This window comes from Typopeltis vanoorti, chromosome 6 (genome assembly GCF_054136105.1).
Source record: "Typopeltis vanoorti isolate ZY-2024b chromosome 6, IOZ_Tvanoo_1.0, whole genome shotgun sequence".
In the NCBI taxonomy this organism is placed as follows: domain Eukaryota; kingdom Metazoa; phylum Arthropoda; class Arachnida; order Uropygi; family Thelyphonidae; genus Typopeltis; species Typopeltis vanoorti.
In genome coordinates this window covers 10,848,413-10,871,353 of record NC_143554.1, presented here as the reverse complement: position 1 = coordinate 10,871,353, position 22,941 = coordinate 10,848,413, and the positions used below count along the sequence as shown (strand labels likewise).

General features: G+C 36.2%; 1 protein-coding gene across 4 annotated transcripts in view; it reads left to right on the top strand.

The window, feature by feature from the left end:
• LOC150105280 (general transcription factor 3C polypeptide 4-like) overlaps positions 1-22,941 on the top strand; it is a 267,680-nt gene that overhangs the window by 34,277 nt on the left and 210,462 nt on the right. For all 4 annotated transcript variants that reach the window (XM_090394058.1, XM_090394057.1, XM_090394059.1 and 1 more), the window contains exons 3-4: positions 8,855-8,972; positions 12,641-12,840. In XM_090394058.1, coding sequence (XP_090250184.1) covers positions 8,855-8,972; positions 12,641-12,840 — 318 coding nt within the window. The remainder of the gene's footprint in view (positions 1-8,854; positions 8,973-12,640; positions 12,841-22,941) is intronic.

The window sequence follows — 22,941 nt, the reverse complement described above, 5'->3', positions numbered from 1 at the left end:
AAGAGAAGCAGTTCGTGGTTTCCGTAAATATCTTCAAGGAAATAAAGTCCCGGACATACTACTTCCTCTAAAGCACACTTTGGGCACAATTGCAATATCTTCCAGTGAATGTGAAAGGGATTTCTCACAGATGAATCTCATAGTTACTTCATCTAGGTCATCTCTGCTTGTGCAGATAACTTCTGCACTGATGTTCATCAGGATAGTAGGACCTCCTCTCACTCAGTTCAACTCTAGCAAATATGTGGACTCATGGCTGCTCCGAGGTCATCATCCTGCAGTTGATACCAAAAGCAAGAAGCGATCTAGAGACGACAAGGGTGCGTCGGAGGATATGTTAAATGTGTGGAAGTTGCTGTAATAACATCTTCATGGTGAGTAATGGCACCTTTTTTTCCAGAAAAAAAAGCACTGTGTATAACTATGTATATTAGCTATGTATAACTAATATCGACCACAGGTTGATATTTGTTACACATAGCTTGATATTTCTTTTAAATATAAGAAAACTTTTCACATTTGAAATAAAAGTACTGAGAAAAAATGTGGAACCACATTACAATCAAAATACTGGACTGCATGAAAGGAGGCTTAATGAAGAACTGTAGACTCTATTTCAAAGACCCAACTTCTTATTATTTTAAAGATTGGTGGAAGAGAATTGAGTGGTTTGGTCATATTCAGAGAGTAGATGACCAGTTAATCAAACAAGTACTTACAAATAAAATTGGCAAGAAAAGATCCACAGGATAACCCGAACATATGGATGGACAGATGTGGAAATGAGAGACTTAAGACATATGAATGAAAACTTTACACCACATGATTAAGCTGAAAGAAGAAGAATATCAGTTAAGCTCCTTGAAATTGCAATAGTACTATGAATAGGCTGTATTTTTAATTTTATTAATTTAATTATTATTGTGTATTTTTATTATTTTTTACAGTCTAGAAACCCTGCTGTAGAGATTAGCAATGGAACTTTTTGAAGTCACGTCAAGCCTCCAGTAAGTATGATGGTGGCCTCACACAAAGCGATAAAATTCTTCTACCACAATGGGTTCAAATTCCACTGTGGGGATTTGAACCTACAGCCTGTTAATCGAAGAGTGGATATGTTAACCACTTGGCCAGGCAACAGGCAGAATAGTGACATCATTCTGTCTTTTCTGTACAGACCGCAAATCTTGCACTCCTTTGCACTAAACTGATATTTTTACTCATTCTCTCACAGATCCTGACATCAGAGTTTCTTCATAACTCTACCAAGTTTTTCAACATTTGCAAAAGTGGATATTGCCTTTTAAATATATATTATCAATCATTGTCATCAGCATCTGAGCATTCAGGTATAGGCTTTTTACATCCTGTTTCTTCTCTGCAGATGAAGTTGAACTTCCTACCTTAATCTTGGACGTCCGCAGTCTCTTCTTCCTTTAGGTTTATATTTATATGCTAATTTGAGAATCCTGTTGTTATTCATCCTTTCTATGTGCTGTAGCCAATTTTCCTGATATTCTTCTATTTCTTGTATGATGTTTTTTGTAACTAATTGTTCTCTTATTTCTGTATTTTTTTTTATCTAACCTAGTGAGTCACAGGGGACGTCTTAAAAACTTCATCTGCACTGCTTCCAGTCTTTGTTTGTTTCTTTGTTTTAGAATCCAAGTTTCACTTCCAAATTTGAGAGATGGTTTAGAGATCATATTATGTAAGCTTAATTGAGTTTCTTTAGTCATTTGTTTTCCAAAATTTCTTTTAATTATGCCATTCACTCTATTGTAAATTTGTAGTCTTGCTTCCAATTGTGAATCAGTGTTATATTAAATGCTGTTATTAAGAGAGTATCGCCTCTGTAATTTCCACATTTGTCCTTGGGACCTTTTTTGTGAATATTTATTACTGCTCCAGTTTCCCATTCTTTTGGGATGGGAAACTGGAGCAGTAAGGAGTTTAAGTAGGTTTTCTTTTAAGCTATTGTCTGCATATTTAAAGAGCCTCAACACATATTCCACCCAGGCCTGGACTTTTTCTATTTCTTGAGTTTTTAAATTCTTTTTCTAATTCTTCTATTGCTATTTCTTCTGTACTTTCCTGTGCATCGATATCTTCAATTTTGTCATTGTTTTGTATTTCTTGTTTTATAGTGTTCTATTCCAATGTTCTGCTTTGGAAATTAGATTATTTCTTAATTGGTCATTTTCTGTTGTTTGTAGTTGCCTGAAAATTTTAAAACCCATTCTTTGTGGTCCAGTGATATCCTGCCCTAATGATTTAACATATTTATTCCAATTTGATTCTTTAGAGAAACTTGTGATATAAATATATATATAAATATGTGATATAAATATGCTATATTTATTCCAACTCTGCATGTACTTCTGGAAAGCTTTCTGGCTTCAGCCCATACTTTCTTATATTATATATAGTCAGTAGTATTTTTACTCTGCAGATAGATTTTAAAAGCCTGTTTTTTTTTTTTTTTTCCTTTCGATTAATTCCTTGAAGTCATCATTCCAAGTTCTGAGCCGTTTTTTGTTTTTCCTTGATTTGTATCCTAAACTTTTTTCTGCTGCTTTTAGTATAGTTTCCTTTATATTTTTCCAGTCAGTTTCAATATTATTTGTGATTGGTTTTATTTTATCTCTTATTCTGCTTTTATATAAGTTTCTGATATTCTCCTGTTCTTGGAGGTGAATTTTAAACTGTTTATTTGTTAGATGTTGGTTCATTATCTTTTTTCTTTTGAAGTATGTGGTTCTTTTTATGAATTCAAATCTACTTTCAACTAACATGTGATCACTATCAATTTTGCTTCCTCTAAAAATCCTTGTATCCTTGATATTATTATTTAGTTCGTTGTTAATAACAATGTAATCTATTATTCATTTAGTTCCTCTTGCTTCCCATGTGTACTTATGTATATTTTTATGCCTGAAGAAAGTATTGCTGATTTTTAGATTGTTATATATACAGAAGTCTCTTAATAAAATTCCATTGTTATTGATTACTGATTCTCCCTCTTATCTAATGCATCCTGTTATTAGGTTACTTCCCCCCTCTAGCATTGAAATTTCCCATCAAGTTTGTTACTTCATTTTTATTTGTTTCATCAATACATTTCCTCTTATCTAATGCATCCTGTTATTGGGTTACTTCCCCCTTTAGCATTGAAATTTCCCATCAAGTTTGTTGCTTCATTTTTATTTGTTTCATCAATACATTTCTGAAGTTTTCTGAATTTCAGAAATTCTAAAATTCTTCTGTCTCTTCCTCTTTTCCATCTACTGGTGCATAAATTCTGAAAATATTGAATGTTTGATTCATTATTTTCATTCTAACTTTGATTATTCTGTCTGATACTCAAGTATAATCCAAAATTTTGTTTTTCCATTTTTTATGAATCCAAATTGCAACCCCAGATGAAGCCCATTTGTCTTCTGGAACTCCGCAGAAGATCATGACATAATCTTCCAGAATTTGAGATCCCTTCTTTTTCTTTTTTGTCTCAGTTATTGCTGCTATATCAATGTTTCTATTTTTTAGTTCTCTATTTAGCTCATCAATTTTGTGTGTGATTCCACTGGACATTCCAAGTAGCTATTTTTAATTTCTCAAAGGGAAATTAAAGTCCCTGTCCATTAGCCAGGTCAATTCCGATAAAATCCATCCTATTTTTCTTCTTCAGAGCTTTGTGAGTAATTGTAAATTTCCCCTAGATAGGCTACCAACTTTTCACAGGGTGAGTTCGGTAGTGGGGCAGCCACCTTAAGGCCTACAGACCTGCCCTTTGGGAGGGAGAGCAGACTCCCACTACATGAGATGGAAAAAAAACATAGTATAATAGGAAAGATTCACTCCCAGTCCTCGACTACTCTAATAGCATTTGGGGGAAGGAGCAAGAGGAACAACAAGAAAGAAAGAATGAAGAGTACAGACCGGTCTACAGATAATTTTGGAGAGGACTACATGGTGTGTAGTGTTTTCAGAGAGCTCCCGAAAGCTAAGAATAATTTTGAGTGAAAATTGGAATATGGGTTTAAATCTTAACATAGTATTGTTTATTTTTGGTAGCTTGTTGTGTCTGTGTGATTGTGGTGTGAATTCTGTTTTATTTAACTTAGTATTTTAACGATACATTTCATAGAATAGCACATGACGCCAGTATGACGTAAGATAATGGCATTCAAAAATGCGACGCTTTGTTCAAAAACTGTAATGTGAGGGAGTTTGTCCAGTGTGATGTGTGTGGGATGTATGCATTCCCGAATGAGGCTGAAGTTTGGATAGAAAGTGATAATGGTGGGAGAATGTGCAGAAAGTGTAAGCAAAATGAGGAACTGAAGTATGTGTCAGGTCGTAAGATAGTTATGGTTGAAGAAAGCCAGAATGTGAGTGAAAATAGTGGCTCGATAGGGAATTGCGATGTTGTACAAGATGGCAATGAGAGCGGTGATCAAAGAGAGAGTGAAAGCAACTATACAGAGAGAGAAAATGGCTTAAATGATGAAAAAAATGAGGAATTATTTGTAGGGAGTGAGATCGCCATGTTGCACGCAGTGACACACAGTGCACACCGGCAGTTGGAACACGCAAAACTCTTTCCCAAGTGCCTCGGCTAACGGAAATAAACAAGTGTTTGAAAGGAAAAATAAGCGTAAGAGTGGGAGAGTTTCTGAAATGAAGGAAAGAGTGTTGTATGGTGACTCATTATTAAGAGGAGTGATAGATGGGAGTTTAACTAAATCGTACTTACTGGGTGCAAAATTTGAGGATGTAAGTTAGAGTATTAGAGTGCAAAAACAGAGGGTGAAAGAATTGCTAGTTGTGGCGGGTACGAATGAATTGAAAGGAGATACATTTTTTATGAGAGAGGACTTGAAAGTATTGTTAAAGGTAGCGAAAGAAAAGAGTGTCGTACCACGGCAACAGACTCACCATCCTAACAGAGTTAGGATGGTGAGTTTGTTACAGCGGTACGACAGAGAGGAGTTTAGAAGGAGGGCCATAATCGCAAATGACTTTATGCGCAAGTTATGCAGACGGTGTGGTGCGGAATGAGTTTGATGGGTGAAAGGATTTATACAAGATGGATGGCCTGCATTTGAATGGATTTGGTGTGTGGAGACTGGAAAAAGTGTTACTGAATGAAGTAAAAATGGAAACTAGAACCAGGAAAACTAGAACTACCAAAGAGGGGGCGGGGGAGTGGATATGCGGACATCAGTGAGACAGTAGAGTGTAAGAATGTATATAATGTAACCCGAGCCAGTACTAAGGACAAGAAATCGGAAAGGGATAGTTAGAATAACGCATCAAGATAGGGGTGGAACAAAGGGACCTCTGCATTTCACGTATACTAATGCCAGGAGTATTAGGAACAAGAAGGAAGAATTTTTGGCCTTGATTGGCTCTTCCTGGCCACAGGTTATTGGCATTAGTGAAACATGGCTGACGGAAGATGATATAATTAGTGGGATAGAATGTGTAAGTTATAGTGTGTTTAGGAGGGACAGTGAGAATAAAATAGGGAGAGGAGCGTTATTGATGATAGCTGATGAACTGCAGCCAAAGAGAATTAAAGTTGTATTGCAGGATAGTGAAAAGAGCTCATTTGAGGCTATTTGGTGTGAGATTGAGACTGGCAGAACAAAATATACAGTTGGGTGCTGCTATAGACCAGGTGATGGAATATATGGTGGAGATAGTATGCATAAGCAAATAGAAGCAATGAGTGGAAGGAGAGTAATTATTATGGGGGATTTCAACTATGGTAACATTGATTGGAAGGAGGAGAGGACACATGTGAGGAAGGAACTGGATTTTATTCAATTATTAAGGGATAACTATCTGAGACAGCATATAATTGAAAATAATAGGGGTTTGAGAGTGCTTGATCTGGTAGTAGCATCTGAGAATTTGACTAATGAATATGACCATGTTGCCACCTATTGGTGAGAGTGATCATAAGGTTTTGACCTGGGAGGCGGCTAAAGGTGTGGAATTTTCAATTAAGACAGGTATATCTGGAATTACCGTGCTGGCAAGTATGACAAGCTTAGAAGATTGCTTGGTTCAGTGTCATGGCATGTAAAACTGCAATGGCTCGATGTCGATAGAGCATGGGAAGTGGTCAAGGAGCATTTACAAGAGGTTATGGCTGATTGTATACCTAGGGTCCAAATAATAAAACAAGTAGGGGTTAAATGGATGAATAACAGCATTAAGCTTGAGCTGCAAAAAAAGAAACAACTGTGGGGGGAATTTAAAGAGAATGGTGACCTGCAGGCACACGAACGGTATAAAGTGCAGGCTAGAAGGGTAATGAGTGTGGTAAAAAAAAGCAAAAGCGGATTATGAAAGGAAACTAGTGCAAGCTAAAGGAGAATCCCAAACAGTTCTCTCAATATGCCGCAAGCAAAACAAAAACTGTACACGGCAGAATAATTTTAAGGAATGATGATGGTAACGAGGTCACTGAATCAGTCGATATAGTGGAATTACTGAGCGAGCACTTTGCAAGAGTTTATCATCCAGGTGGTGACATTGAATAAATGAAGGAACCGTTAGTTTATACAGGAATTGTGATGAATGAAGTGGAGGTGAATAGTCTATTACAGAATCTTAATGTGAATACATCTGTGGGATTGGATGGTATACCGGCACGGGTCTTACATGAAGTGGCTAAAGAATTATCAGTGCCCTTGACCATGTTGTTTAAATCTGAGTCTCGGGCCTGGTTTAGTTCCGAAGGTGTGGAAAGAGGGGAAAATAGTTCCACTGCATAAAGGAGGATCCAAGACTACTGTTGCAAATTACCGACTGATCAGCATATCAGGAGTCGTTGTCAAGGTCTTGGAGAAAGTAGTCAAGGGAAAAATACAGGAATGGATTGATAAAAATGAGATACTGTATGGGGGACACATGGCTTTGTGAAGGGTAGATCATGCCTCAGTAACTTGCTCAAGTTTTATAACACAGTGATGGATGAACTGTATAAGAGTAAAGGGTTTACAGGATACCAGATGGAATTCTAATCCGTAAACTGCAACATATGGGAATGGATATAGGGTTGGTGAGATGGATAGGTGGGTGGCTGATGGAGAGATATCAGAGAGTAGTTTATTCAGCAGTAGAGTCCAAAAGACGGCCTGTGACTAGTGGTGTGCTGCAGGGTTCCTGTTCTTGGACCACTGCAGTTTAATTTGTTCATTAACGATATAGGGAAGGATCTAAGAGGAACGGTTCATTTGTTCGCTGATGATGCAAAGTTGGGTAGGGCAATAGTGAATGCAGAAGATGTCAAAATCTTGCAGGACGACTTGGATAGATTGGAGTTCTGGGCTAAGGAGAATGGATGTCAATTTAATGTGACAAAATGTAAGGTTATGCATTTTGGGGTGAAAAGATTAGCAGCAGTATACCACATTGGTGGAACTGTACTCCAGGAGATTGATGAGGCCAGGGACTTGGTAGTGTTGGTGGATAGGGAAATGAAGTTTAGGGGGCATATTGCAAAAGTGGCTAAATCAGCTCATCAACTCACTTGGTTGTTGAAAAATACTTTGACAAGCAGAGACAAGCAAGTTATTGTACCTCTGTACCGAGCCTTGATAAGACCTCATCTCGACTACTGTGCCCAGATTTGGTCACCTATGTTCCTTCTTGATGGGGAGGAGGTGGAGAGGATCCAGAGGCGAGTGACCAAGATGATAGCAGGTCTATGGAATGAGCCTTATGAGAACAGGTTGAAGATTTGTGGGGTGCAGAAATTAGTTGATAGGCGGAAAAGGGGAGATATGATTGAGACATTCAAATTGCTAACGGGTTTCTCTAGGATTAATTTAGAGGATATTTTTGAGATCAGGACTGGTGATGGGAGAACTAGGGGGGAACACCTATGGAAGCTGGGCAAGAATGTGGTTAGCAAGGGTGTTAGAGCTGGGTTCTTTACTTTTAGCGTGGTAAATGAGTGGAACAAGCTGCCAGAATCTGTTGTGGGTGCTATGACGGTGAGTGAGTTCAAGGCAAGGTATGATAGATACTGTGAGAATGTCGTATAGTTGTGTGGACATGATGTTTAGGGCCTCCCTCGATGAGTCTTAGGACTCCCTGGAGTCGCCTGTAATAATATACAGATGTATATTATATCAAGTAAGGTATGGTCCAGTATCAGGTACCTCGATGGTTCCAAGTTTAGAATAATGTACAGAGACCCTTTGTCAATGTTTAGGTGGAGCAAGAAGTGAATTTGTTGACAATTATATTGCACAGCATCAACAAGTAATAGTTCTTGGTTCATCTTTGTCATATTCAAATAATATTGCCCTAGTTGAGGGTTTGGTTACCATTTTTCTTTTGATGACTGACTGTACCATAGTAGAATTTTTTGGCATTAATCCAACAGTATTCATAGAGCGTCTTTAATTGGTGGAATGAAATAGACTTCGATAATTATTAAATTATCAGCAGAATGATATTATATTTGCTTGCATTATTAAAAATATCAGTTAAGTTCCTTGAAATTTGCAAATTTTAACTGATAACCTTGGGCATGGATGTTTGTGATTGTCTGTGAAAATATTAGTAGTGGTGGGGGTGCAGTAGAATGCGTTGGCGTACATGATGCGGATCGCTGTAGTTGGTGGGTGGAGTGGTGGAGACAGAGAGTTGTAGAGTAGGTGCTCTCCCTTGATGAGTCTTTGGACTCCCTGGAGGTGTCAAGTAGTAATGATAATAATAATAATTTCTATTTTTTATATTGCTAAAATATATCTGAAATAATATGCTTCTTAGCATATTTAATAATGATAATATTTCTACTATATGACTCACTTTTTCTTCTTTCCATTAGGAAGTCTTTTCTCTCTTATGCTTGATCACACTCTTAATCCGTCAGCTACTAATGGGCCGTCATTTCTGAGTTATAGATATGCTCGTTGGTCACCAAGAGGAATAGCAGAATGTGGAATGTAAGCTAATATGCATTATTTATATCTTAGTCTGATATTATATTCTAGTACTAGCATGCATTTAATTTCTGTGTAGTAGTTTATTCTCTATGTATATTTATTCACACACATATACATGATATATTGGGCACTCAAAGAATTTGTTCTTTCTTTAGAGTCGACTAGTCAAGCAGCACTTCATATTCTATTCTTGTTTATTCCTGATAAGATGTACATTTGGCATAACATAGTTTTGAAAGTGCTTGTGAAGTTTGACCTCCCATGAAATGGCAACAGAACTGAATATCTCATGAGATAGGTGCTGATATAATTTAGAAATGTCAGCAAAGATCGTAAAGGGGACTTTGAGTACCTCAGTCCAACAAAAATTTGAACACATCAACATGGCTTCATCTCTTTTCTTAAGTGCAAACATGTAGTTTTTTCTAAAATGACCTGGAGATGGGAAAATGTTTTTTACTTCAGTATTAAAGAACAAAACCATACAGGGAGAAAACGCTGTCTCACACACAAACCTGAATTTCATCCACATATTAAGTAAAGTATGATATGTGTTTTAGAACATGGGGAGAAGTGATTTATTGTGATTCATGACCAGCAATTTTACGTTAAGTATTATTTTTCAATAAACATCTGCTTAATTCGGCTTCAGCCACTTCTTAAGGTAATGATATTTCCATGCTCGATGTCTGTCAAAGATTTTGCTTTTCTAAAATTCTTGTGAACCTAATAAGGTCACTTTTACCTTAAGAATTTTCGTATAACTTCCACTCATGCAAGGTTGTAAGCCTATAGTACATTAGCACCATGGATATCCTCAGTGCCATCTATGGTGCCAATGTATTTTTTTTGTGTTTGTGTATTTGTGCATTTTTTTGTGTACTGTGTATTTTTCTTTTAATTTTATATATATTTTTGTTATTTTTATTTATTTCTTACATATATGAAAATCCTGCTCTAGTGACCAAATATGAAGATTTTCATTCCACTTGAGGCTTTGCTAATCAGGGAGATAGTCTTGCACTCGGCAATTAAATTTCATCTACACCTAGGAATATTAACAAACATTGCAGGTCCATAACCTGAATTCAAATCAGCTTGATGGTTGGAGAGCATATATGCTAACCACTTGGCTGACTAGGTTAAATCATAAAGCTAGTTGTTGCCATAAAGTATTTTTGACAGCTAGTCATTTATCATAAAGCATGTTTGTTTGTTCACCAGTTCTCTATTCAAAAATTTTTCTTATCTTTTTTTCAACTGTATGTGTGTAAATCTGTCCTGGAATCCTCAGTAGGTAAATTCCCTGTTAATTCACAAATTCAGTTTTATTTCTGTAATTACTTCTGTTTCAGGCATCTCAGATTTGACTGACAAAGCTCTATGAATTATACGGTCAAGTAGCAACTGTAAAACTTTTATACTCCCATATTTAAGAATTTTAGATTGTATGTCATCTACTCCAGTAGTTTCTAAATTTTAGGTTTGTAATGCCTTTTTCTATCTACTGCGTTGAAATATACTCATCCCTGCCTTCTGCCTGGATATTTTCTTTCACATATCTGCTATTGTTTACTTGTTTCGACAATTTCTTTAAGTAAATTACTGAGGATATTCAGAATATATTTATCATCAATTTTGATTTCTTTTGCAGTATTCTTGTTCCTTTTTCATACTTTCTTAGTAGTCCCCAGAACCTTTTGCAATCTTTGTGATATTTGTCTTTTAATATTTTTGCACATCTTCCCATTTAGTTATACACATTATATGTATAGTTAAACTTTTTTAGCTATACACAACTTAGTATTCCTATGTTATTCTCTGTTTTTCTTTAAAAACTCATGATGTTAATAGATTTGCTAATTTTCTGTTCAGTGGTCATTACACCTAATTATGTTCACATAATTATTTCATGTTTCACATAATTAGATGTTTTGTATTTTATGTAATTATTTCATGTTAAATTAATTAACCGCGCGGTTAGAATAGTGGCTTTGCGCTTCGCAACCATATGCCTGGGGAAGGAGTGTCCCAGGTTCGATTCCCGTTGTAGATGTGAGGAATTTGAGGATCTTCCTCAGGCATAGCCAAGTTAGCCGGTGTTGGGCGCGGTCAGTAGGGTTTTTTCCACCAGTTTGTCTGGCGTTTTTCATCCCGTAAACAGGCAAACCGTCCCCGTGAACATACACCTCTACAGTCAAAAATATATCCCCCCCCAGCGGCAGACCAGGCGACGGGTCAGTTGGGAGTAGTACTAACAAGAAGTTGCATTTAAAAGTAACACGCGGACCCTGCATGGGAAGCGGGAATAACGCGTAGAAGAAGAAGAAGATTTCATGTTAAATTAATTCTGAGCAGTAATTCATCTCATCTTACTTTTTGTGGTAGGCTCAGTGGCCTACCTACTAGAAACTGGTACTGCTTATAATCATCATCATCAAATTCCTGCCATGTACCCTCAAGGGGTGTACAGGATATGACAGTACTACATGAAAAAAATTACATCATTACTAACTTCCTATCTACAATTTTCCTCCAAATCCGTCTGTTACTTGTCAAGACACCAATGTTATCAGATCTTATATTTCTATCGTCTAAGGCACTTTGTACTGTATCAATCCACCTACATCTTGGTCTTCCTCTGGGTCGTTTTACTGCCAACCTGGCAGTGAACACTTGTTTTGCTGATCTTTCCTCGCCCATTCTGTTTAAGTGACCATACCACCTGAGATTAGTTCTGCTAATGCATTCCTGGTTGCTGACAATGTCAAGTTCTTTCCTAATATCCTCGTTTTTAATATGATATTGTCATTGATGCCATCTGTTCATGCCTCTAATCTTTCTCAGGACTCTCATATCTGTGGTCTCTAGTCTTTGGTCAAGTGTTTTACTTCTGACCCAGCTCTCAGATCCATAAGTTAAAACTGGTTTGAACACTGTCTTGTATACAGCTAATTTAGTGTTCCGACTAATTTCTCTCTTATTCCATATGAATTTATTCAGTTGACTTCCTACCATACCAGCTTTGCTGATTCTGTTGTCTATTTCTATATTTAATTTACCTTCTTCAGTAAAAATCATGCCTAAGTAGCTGAAATGTTTCACTTGTTCCACAGGTTCTCCATTCACAACACAGTTGACATTTTCAATGATTCTGCCTATTTTCATTGTCTTTGTCTTTTTATTGCTGATCTTCATACCATATCTATTACAACAGCTATTCAATTTAGTCAGAGAATCTTGCAGACTTGTAGTGGATTTATTTATAATGCTTATAATGGAGTGGTTAATCCTATGGGCATTATATGCTGTGGTTGTAAATTGTGTTTGTTCTTCTGACTGGTTTGCCTGTTTTGTGAGATGAAAAACCAAAGCTTCCATAGCTCAGTCAGTATAGATGAAGCCCTTTGGTTGTGAAAAGACCTGAGTTCAAACCCTGTGTGGGATATGATGAACCTTTATCATCACTATATTTCTATATATATAAACCCTGCCACTTCCTGATATATAACTATATATATCAGGAAGTGGCAGGGTTTTTTGGCCAGGAGCAGTAATTCATATGCTCATAAAGAATGAAAACCTTGAAATCTTTTAATTTACTGATTGTTCTAGCATATTATAAGTAAACACATTAAAGATATATAATTTTGTTTATTTTTTATAAGGTGTATATTAGCCACTTTGTCAATGGATCACAGACTATGCCTCTACAAAGAAGTAAATGATGAATGGCTACTTATAGAAGATCTGTCATTAAAGCTTTACGAAGTCCACAGAAATGCATTAAAAAACTCTGAAAATTTACTTACACCTTTAGAATCCTATAAGGAATATAAAGATTCTGTTTATCAGCTTGCTGCACTAGGTATGTGATTTCTGCTTCTTTTCTGTTATTCAAGTATTTCTTTTGGTTTTATTCATTAGACAATGATTTGCATAACATCTTACCTGTTATTTTTAGTCACTGAGAGGCTATGTATATCCATTCTGACCTCTTAACCACCAATATTCTAGATAAATTAACTTTTCAGACTTGGTTCCTCCTTTGACAACGAGCTTAGTTCTGTAGGCATAACAGAGGTATCATCATTGTTATCATTGTTTACGTGTTCATGGCTGTCTTTAAAATGATTACTCATATTCATTTTTTAAGGTTTTTTTTTTGTTTGAGAAAGAGGGGTTGTATTTACAGCTCAAAAAACATAAATATTGCAAGATTGATTTTCACTGGTAGAGCTATTTTCACTATTATTGTAATGCTTAGCTGAAAGTCAATCTCCACATTTTGATAAACCAAATTCTGAATCATTAATTTCATCACAGTAATAATAACTATCTTACTTTTAAACTCACACTTACTTTGACACTAAACGTTTGGTAACATGACATGAAGATAATTCACATGGAAATGTTGATTTGCTTACACTTGGGTAAAGGTTTAAAACAAGAATGTAATTTCTTGTCAAGTATAATGTGCTTTGTAATGAAACACTAAAACTTTGTGCAGCTATCTCTGATCCAGAGTATTTTAATAATATAATCCAGTGCAAGTGGGGGTTCTGCCCCTCCCCACTAGCACCGGATTATTTAAGTAAATATTAAGGTTGCTGCTAGTGCAGTTAATATCTGCATTATGAGATTACTTTTGGCTATATCATGGATGCCATTTTATAGTAGTTTATCTACAGCATTTGCTAGTGGTGTAGAATTGTTTCAATCACAGGATTATTTAATTTTCAGTCTTGGTTTCTCTTATAATTAAATGCAGAAGTTTTGTCCCCACCCAGAGGTAATGGTGCCAATTCCTCCAATGTTGCAAACTTTAACAAATGAAATTCCATTATGTGAAGAAGTAAAAAAACACATGACTAAGGTTTTAAAAAAAGACAGGTGCTAGCAAGATTTATTGTTTCTAGCCATGCAGCTTAGGAAATTGTTTAATTGTAGTTAAAGATGTGAAAACCAGGGATAAACTGCTACAGGGTTTTACATTCCAAGGTAGCACAACAATTCCTGTAATGGTATAAAGCCAAGTTAAAAGAGTAAAAATCAAAAGATTTCGAATGGAATATATAGAAAACAGTAATGAAATTCTTATCCAAACATTCTCGAAATGGGAAAAAATCGCTAACATATGAAAGAGTATACCAGGTGAAGATCCAAACTGGTTTTCTCATGGGGTCACCATCACAATGGATATGAAGATACTCGTACCATATTTTGTCAATATTGGTACAATTTGAGTTATGGTGAATTACTCCAGAGTGCAGTAGCAGTGACCTTCATTGTGGTTCATGCAATCATTTGAGTGACAACTGCCCCAAAGAAAATGTTTAACTGTATGGAGATTGGATATGTTGCTGATCAGTGTCTCACACCTTGTCAGAAATGTGAAAGTTCTGAACATCCCATTACTCCCTGCCCTTTTAGAACTTTCACTGAAAGAGCGGGAGCACCAGTAGACCCAAGTAGAATTGCATATATGTATGAGAGGCATAAAGATGATCCCAGATCCTCCAGTTCAGTCTAATAAAGAGGGTACTTTCAAACAAACTATACTTGGTAAAATCGCAAAAAGTGCATGACAATCAGCCAGAAATTAACCCAAAAATTCCAGAACTGCAGGATCCACTTTCACAGTCAAATACAGATGGAACAACATTAGTCAAAAGTAACAATAATGAATCTAGTATGACAAGTGAATAGATACAAGACCAAATGCAAGCAAATGAAAGTGTTATAGAAGGAAAACTCGTAGAAGAAACGGAAAAGCAAGTAAGACCAAAAGAACTTTATATCAAGACAAGATAATCAAAAAATGGAGAAGCTGAATTAATAAAAAAAAATTAAAAGATGAAATAAAAAAACTAACAAAATCTAAAAGGGGAAAGAAATGATAAAAAAGTGTGAAGATGGAGAAGGTTGTGGATCATCAAATGAAGACTTTCCTCAGGCTCCTAAGAGTTTAATGGACTATGAGGAACCATCTCATGCTAATAAATGGAAAGTGAGAGATGCAGTTAGAGAAAAAATAATAAAGTTTACTGATGCAAAGTTGTCTCAGTATAATTATCATCTACATGAAAATAACTAGCTTCCACATCAAGAACAGTAGCCATGAAATTTAAATAATGACAAGCAACTTGGAGAATCAGGCTACATAATTGCACCTTCACAGATTGAAGGCCTCATCAGGTTCATACAAAATCTAGATATTAAAGACTTACCAGTGACATTTTGCTAATTGTATCATCTCCCTTCTGCATTGCATCATTAAATGTATGAGAATTCCACAGGTCAGTTAAACAAGATGCTGTAAGAAAACATATATCAGGTTTTTGTTTCTCCAAGAAACATACAGATATAAAGATAAAAATGTTAACAGATAGATATCCACTTCTTTCTTATAGGAGCTTCGGAAAATTTAACAGAGCTGGAGTTGGGGTTCTTATTCTTGCTTCCCTCCTTTGGTTATTCTGTAATATCCGAAGGGATGCAGAAGGGAGAATCTTGACAATAGATTGGAAATACTGTGGGTGCATAATAAGATTTATTCATGTTTATGCTCTTAACAATAGAACAAACAAAACTTCTTCTAGGAATTGCAGCCATATTTATATGGTACACACTACATCATAACAGCTGGAGATTGGAATTGTATTTAAAACCCAATATTAGACAAAATAGGAGAACACCCCAGAAATGGAAAAGTAGGATATGCAGAGCTAAAAAAATGTCTTGATAATGCTTGACTAGCAGACATACGGAGAATTCACAACCTTAATTTCCAGGCTTACACTTATTTGATCAAGGTATTGGTACCCATCTTGATTGAATTTATATATTTTCTTTCCTTATAAAAAAAAAGGATCATTCAGATAAAACATCTTGACATCAACATGTCAAATCATAATCCAGTTCTACTTAAATTCTGCTGCCTGGAACAAATAGCTCTAGACGACAGAGAATTCAATCAAATTTCTCATTGATCTCTTCAGCCAAACTCCAGATCCTCTGTTCAAACTGGAATAATGCTACCTGGAACTGAGATGCATAGTTAAAATTTAAACGAGCAGTAAAACAGAATATGATTGAATAGGGGAAGGAACAATCTTTCCTCAAAAGAAAAAAAGTTTAATGACCTTGTATAAAGAGAGAAACTGGTTCCTAGCAAACCATTGCAATGGTATAGAATGTAACAACATCATTAGAAATATTAAGTCTGCGCGGTTAGCCTAGTGGCTATGTGCTTCGCAATCATATGCTTGGGGAAGGAGTATCCTAGGTTCGATTCCCGTCGATGATGCGAGGAGCTTAAGGATCTTCCTCAGCCATATCTTGGGTGTGGACAGCAGGGTTTTTTCCACCAGTTTATCTGGGGTGTTTCATCCTGCAAGCAGGCAAACCGGCTCCATGAACGCACACGGATTACAGTCAGGAATACTGACCCAGCCATAGGTCTGTTTTGTCAGCCTATGCAGGTTCCAGAGCACGAATAAAATTTGGGGGACTTAGAGGTGCCATCCCTCCTCATAAATGGGAATCACGGCCATGTACCATCACACGGAAAGGAAAGGAAAGATTAGAAATATCAACATAGAGATAGAACTGGAAAGGCAGAAACAAGTAGAAGAAATGACCTTATATAAAGAGAGAAACTGGTTCCTAGTAAACCATTGCAATGGTATAGAGTGCAGCAACATCATTAGATATATCAACATAGAGATAGAACTGGAAAGGCAGAAACAAGTAGAAGAAAGAACTGGTCTGTTTGGCTGAGTATCTACTGCCCTCCATCCAAACAGCTGTGCTTTCTAATCCCATCCTGGTCATGAATGTTTGTGATTGTCTTCAGGTGGAAGTATATGAATTTCATTGCCTAGTGTGAGACCACTGTCCCACTTATTGGTGGGACAGTGGCCTCACACTAGGCAATGAAACACTTTTTAAGCCTCAAGTGGCTTAAAAAGTTCATGTTTGGTATCTAGAGTAGGGTTTCCAGACTTTAAAAAAAATGAATAAAAAATTACGAAAAAATACTTAAAATTGATAAAAATAGAAAAAAAAAATACATACCCTGTCCAGTAGTAAATTATCCACCTGTAGGTTATTAGTCAACCTATGGTACAAATGTGCTATAGCCTTACTAGTAACCTTTTTATAGGTGGGAGCCATATTAAAAAAAAATTGAATAAAAATATAGCACTTAGCAGATAGCCCTTCAGCTGCATTCTTCTATAGACAACTCACCAGATTCCATGAGGAAAGAATTATCTCCCAAATCTGTGTGAATGGTGAAGACATGTTCATCACCCAAGACATCTTTGACACCTTTCAAAAGCACTATAAAAATCTCTGAAGACAATAGTACTGTGGGAAATTATAACTATTGGAACCTTCATGGCTCTCTTGTTTGTATCCAAGACAGGCTTGAATAGATTCATTACAGTAGTTGAAGTTGCCACAACCTATAAAGAATAAGAATGCTGGGCGAGAAAATCTCCAGGACCTGGTGGTCTACGGATAGAACTTTACTCCAAGGCCTGGGATTTTATTCTTTCCATTCTAGTTATATTGTTTAATTCTTTTCTCTATACAGGACATGTACCAAGTGAATTTGTAGCAACCCATACCATCCTCCTAATAGTGATAATCAACAGCTGGATGCCTATTTCTCTATCCTAATACTGACTACAAGATATTTTCTTCATTATCAATAACAGGCTAAAAGTAGGAATAAGATACATATTTAAAAGCACACAGGTGTATGGAGTTACAGTAGAATTTAATTTCCTTCTGCTGTGCGATCTACTCCACCTAGTTAATATGAAAAAGCAGCCAATGGCAGTGCTATATGTGGACCTTATTCAAGCGTTTAATATTGTCTAGCATCCCTTTCTGTTCCACATTCTCCAGCAAATTGGTGTGAGTAGAAGGCTTCTATCTTTTTTAACACTGGAGGCTTTGAGCTTCCGGTGTTAAAATTCTGCTATTTAAGTAATACAGCTTCAAAAATCCATAAAATGTTGCAGACTAATCACACATGTTCAGATCTTCTCCGATACTACCTGGGTTTTCATATCCCACTATTTGGAGTAAATGATTATTAAGTTTCAATAGCTGAGATTGTTTCTGAATTCTGTGCTTAACTGTAAGAATGCTACGACATTCTGGCATTGACATTCTTTCCATTAATAACAACAAAACTTGCTATAAAGAAAACTTTAACTTCTTTTGCCACAAATTTCCAGTTTGTCAGTTGGGTACTGACAATAACACTTTGTTTCATAACTTACTGAAGTTCCAAGGATACCCTAACAGGAGGGATCTTGTTTGGAGAACTGTATATGGTAACCTTCCAGTAAATGCCATCAAATGGAGGTACTTGAACATAGGAGATCCAGTCTGTGACATATGTTGCAGACTGGAAACTACAGAACATGCATTGTACAGCTGCCCTCTTTCCCTTTGGAACATTATGTAATGTGTTGGACATTCCATTACTTACAACAGAACAGGTTTTTTTTTTTGTTGTTGTTGTTTTTTCAGTACAGCCCCCCCCCCCCCCCAATGCTTGGCAGCAATGGGAAGAGAATTTTGATTTTTATAATTAATGAGCTAAAATGCCATTTATGGAAAGTTAGGAAAAAACATGGATTTGAAAACCAGCAATATAACATACAATATTGTATTATTGAAATTTTATTGTTCAGTCAGACAATTTTTGTATTTAGAAAGGAGAATTCTAGGAGATACCAAATTTTTGGCTAGGTGATGTAGACCCACCCATGCACAATATTCACTAGGGGAAATAAAATTCTGTATTTTTATTATTATGAGAGGTTTTTTAAATGGTTCCATCCTCTTAGTTCACTGTGATCTTATTGCAGAGATGACTGGAGAGCAATCCCAGACAGATAAGGCTAACCACCTGGGTATCAGTCATCTTTGGACTCTAGCTTCAGTTGATCTTTTGGTTGTTCAGCTGCACGAGATTGTTATAAAAAGGAAGAAAAAAAAAAAAAAAGACAATAGCCTTTGGCTACATGATGATATAAAAGTGATGAGGCCTTTTTACTATCATGCTCTCTTGCATTCATATACTAACTATTCTAAGCCTATGATGAACACCCCTTTACTTTTTCACCTCAATAAAGGTTGAAACTAGTCTGTAGTAACCCTTCCCATAATAGTTTTGCATTATGAGATACTGATTTGTGAAGTCAGCTGCCTTTATATACAAGTAGATTAGTTATGAAGATACTTAATGTGCAAACTGTTTGCTTCTGCCTGGCTAAAGTAATTACAACAAGAATATAATTTTGGTTAATTATAATATACTCTGTAACTTAGCTGGAGAAGATGGCCACAATACTTCACAAATTTTACTGAAAACAAAACATTTTGTGATTGCATTCTATCATATCTTTGCTTATACCTTTGCTTAGCTTCAGTTGATCTTTTGGTTGTTCAGCTGCATGAGATTGTTTAAAAAAGGGGAAAAAAAAACAGTTTACAAAAGTTAACTATTTCCATTAATTTTGATATGCTAATTGTAGAATCAGACTTGAAAAAATTTTTTTGTCATAGTTTACAATGACAAAACAGCAATGACTATTTCTCATAAATTCTTGTAAAAAAGAATCATCAGCTACAGTGGGATTAATGTGTAGAATGTGAGTATTGGAAGAAGTATGATATCATAACAAAGTTGTGATTTGTTAGTTGTCATAAGACAATGAATTGTCATAAGTTCTACACATTATAAGCAAAGATATGACAGAATGCAGTCACAATATGTTTTATTTTCAGTAAAATTTGTGAAGTATTGTGGCCATCTTCTCCAGTGGTTAGGTAAAGGTTTGCAAACACAGAATGGAATAGAAAGTTATGTACAACATACAAATTTAACAGTACCAAGCTTGACACAGTGTGAATGTAAGAAAAAATCAAGGAGTTGCATCCTTAGGCATATACAATCTAGATCTGATGTCCTCTTATTATCACTTGTTCTGATGGCTGGCTCAATTTCTGTGCTCTTCCAGTAGGAAGAGCACAGAAATTAGTTATCAAAGATTAAAAAATTATAAAAATGATCAAAGATTATAAAAATTAGTTGTCAAAGGTTTTATGTCTCTAACAAGCGGCTCTAATTACTTTTCACACTGTTTACCAATGGATGAATCAAAACCACAGAACATCATTAATTTATGTTTTGTTGAATAATTATTTCATTTGTAATTTTGTAGTGTTAAAATAAAAATATCAGATTTTGAAAATTTAGTTTTGGCTAGAACAAAAATGAGATCATACCGAAATGAAAATATTAACAAAGTTAAAAGCAGTCGTATCTGCTCTCCAGCCAAAAGGCTGCAGGTTCTAATCCCACCGTGGGCATGGATGTTTGTGATTGTCTGTGAAAGTGCTGGTGGTGGGCAATAGATGGCATTGGTGTAGTTGCAGTTTGTCATAGTTGGTGGATTGAGTGGTGGAGACAGTTGTAGAGCAGGTGCCCTCCCTCAGTGAATCTTTGGACTCCCTGGAGGATAATAATATTATTACAATTTATTTAGTGCATATCCACATTTAATAAACACTAATATTAAAATGTGTTTTTATTTTATTTTTTGTATTCACTTCAGCGCTCTGATGCATTGCATCAGAGCGCTGAAGTGAATACAAAAAATAAGAGGCTCTGATGATAGCTGAAGAACTTCAACCAATAAAAATAGAAGTTAAGGAAGTTGGAGATCTGATGGAAATGGTTCATTTGAGGCTGTCTGGTGTGAGATAGAGGCCAATAGAACAAAATATATTGTTAGTTGCTGCTATAGACCTGGGGATCCAGAAGAAGATGTGACAACATATACAAGCAGATTAGCACAATGAGTGCAGGCTGAGCAATTATCATGGAGACTTCAACTATGGTGATATAGAGTAGAAGGAAGAAATGCACAGAGCAAAATGGAAATGGAATTTATACAGGTTACTAAGGGATAATTACCTGAAACAGAACATGATGGAAGGCACCAGGGATTTGAGAGTATTGGATCTGGTAATAGCATCAGAAGATCTATCTATAACTGCAGTAGTAACTCTACCTCCAATCAGGAAAAGTGACCATGCAATCTTGTCTTGGGAGGAATTGCTCAACATGTGGAAGTTTCAGTCAGGAAAGGGTTTATGCAGAACTGCAAAGCTGGCGATTATGACAAACTTAGGAGGCAACTTAGAGCAGTGCCATGGTATAAGAAACTACATGGAATCAGTGTCATTAGTGCATGGGAAGTGGCCAAGGATTGTTGAGCAAGGCAGTATCAGAGTGCACACCCAGAGTTAGGAGGATAAACTGAGTAAGGATTAAGTGGATGACTAGCAATATAATGCATGAGCTGGGAAAAATAAATAAATAAAACCATTGTGGAAGAAATATAAACAACAAGGTGATTAGCATGCCCATGACCAGTATAAAGCACAAGCAAGAAGGGGTAATTAGTACGGTAAGGAAGGCTAAATTAGTTTTTGAGAGAATGTTAGCCAAACAGGCTAAAGTAAATCCAAGAGTTTTTTTGCTACGTAGCAAGTAAGAGAAAGAATGATTATGGAAAGATAACTCTACTCAGTGCTGATGGTAGGAAAGTGACAGAAGCAGAAGAAATAGTTCAGTTACTAAGTGATCACTTTGCAAGGGTGTGTCATCCAGGTGGTGACTGCAGTTACTGAGGTGACAGAGACTGATACGAGCAGAGATTGATGAATTGGAAGTGGCAGTATATTGAAAAATACCATTGTGAATACAGCAGTAGGAATGGATGTTATGTCAGCTTGTGTGCTACAAGGATGTGCAATTGAACTGGCAGTGCCTCTGACGAAGTTGTTTAATCTAAGTCTCAGCTTTCGCAAAGTTCAAGGGAGTATTACAAAAAGGTGGCTTCAAGACAGAAGTAGCAAATTATAGTCCAATTAATATCTCTGGAGTGATGGTTAAAGTATTGGAAAAGTTGGTTAAAAGTAAAATTCAGGAATGGGTGGATAGGAATATGATACTCTATAGGAGCAGCAAGGTTTTGTAAAAGGTGGGTCCTTCCTCAGTGATTTATTCACATTTTATATTCATATATGCTAGCTCATTAGATAAAGGAAATCGCTACAGCATGATACTAGTGGACTTTGCAAAGGCATTTGACAGAATACCGCATGGAAAACTATTACATCAGTTGGAGCAAATGTGAATGGATATGAGGCTGGTGGCATGGATGGGAGGGGGGGGGGGGCTGATAGACAGACATCAGAGGGTGGTGTATGGTAGAGTGGAAACAAGGCAAATTAGGGTGACTAGTGGAGTGCCCCCAGCACTCTGTGCTAGGACAACTACTCTTTAATTTGTACATTAATGATATAGCAGAAGATTTGAAGGGAGATATTCAGTTGTTTGCTGATGATGCAAAACTAGGGAGGGCAATAGTTGATAAAGGTGATGTAGATATCTTACAGGATGATTTAAATAAATTAGCAGTGTGGGCAAATGACAATGGTTGTCAATTTAATGTTGTAAGTAAGGTAATGCACTTTGGGGTGAAAAGATTACATGTTTCTTATCATGTTGATGGTACTAGATTACAGGAAATTGATGAGCTAGGGATCCGGAGGTGGTGATGAATAGAAATTTGAAATGCTATAGCCTCTCCATTTCAAATGGAGAGTCCTATAAGTAAAATATTTCAGCTATTTTTAGGCACATTTTTAGCGAAGATGGCAAGTTAAATCTAGAAATAGACAACAAAATAAGCAAAGCTGATATGATGAGGAGCCAGTTGTATAAATTTATATGGAATAAGAGAGAAATTTAGCCAAACACCAAACTAGCAGTATACAAAACAGTGTTCAAACCAGTTTTAAGTTATGGATCCAAAAGTTGAGTTAGAAATAAAACATTTGATCAAAGATTAGAGACTTCAGATGTGAG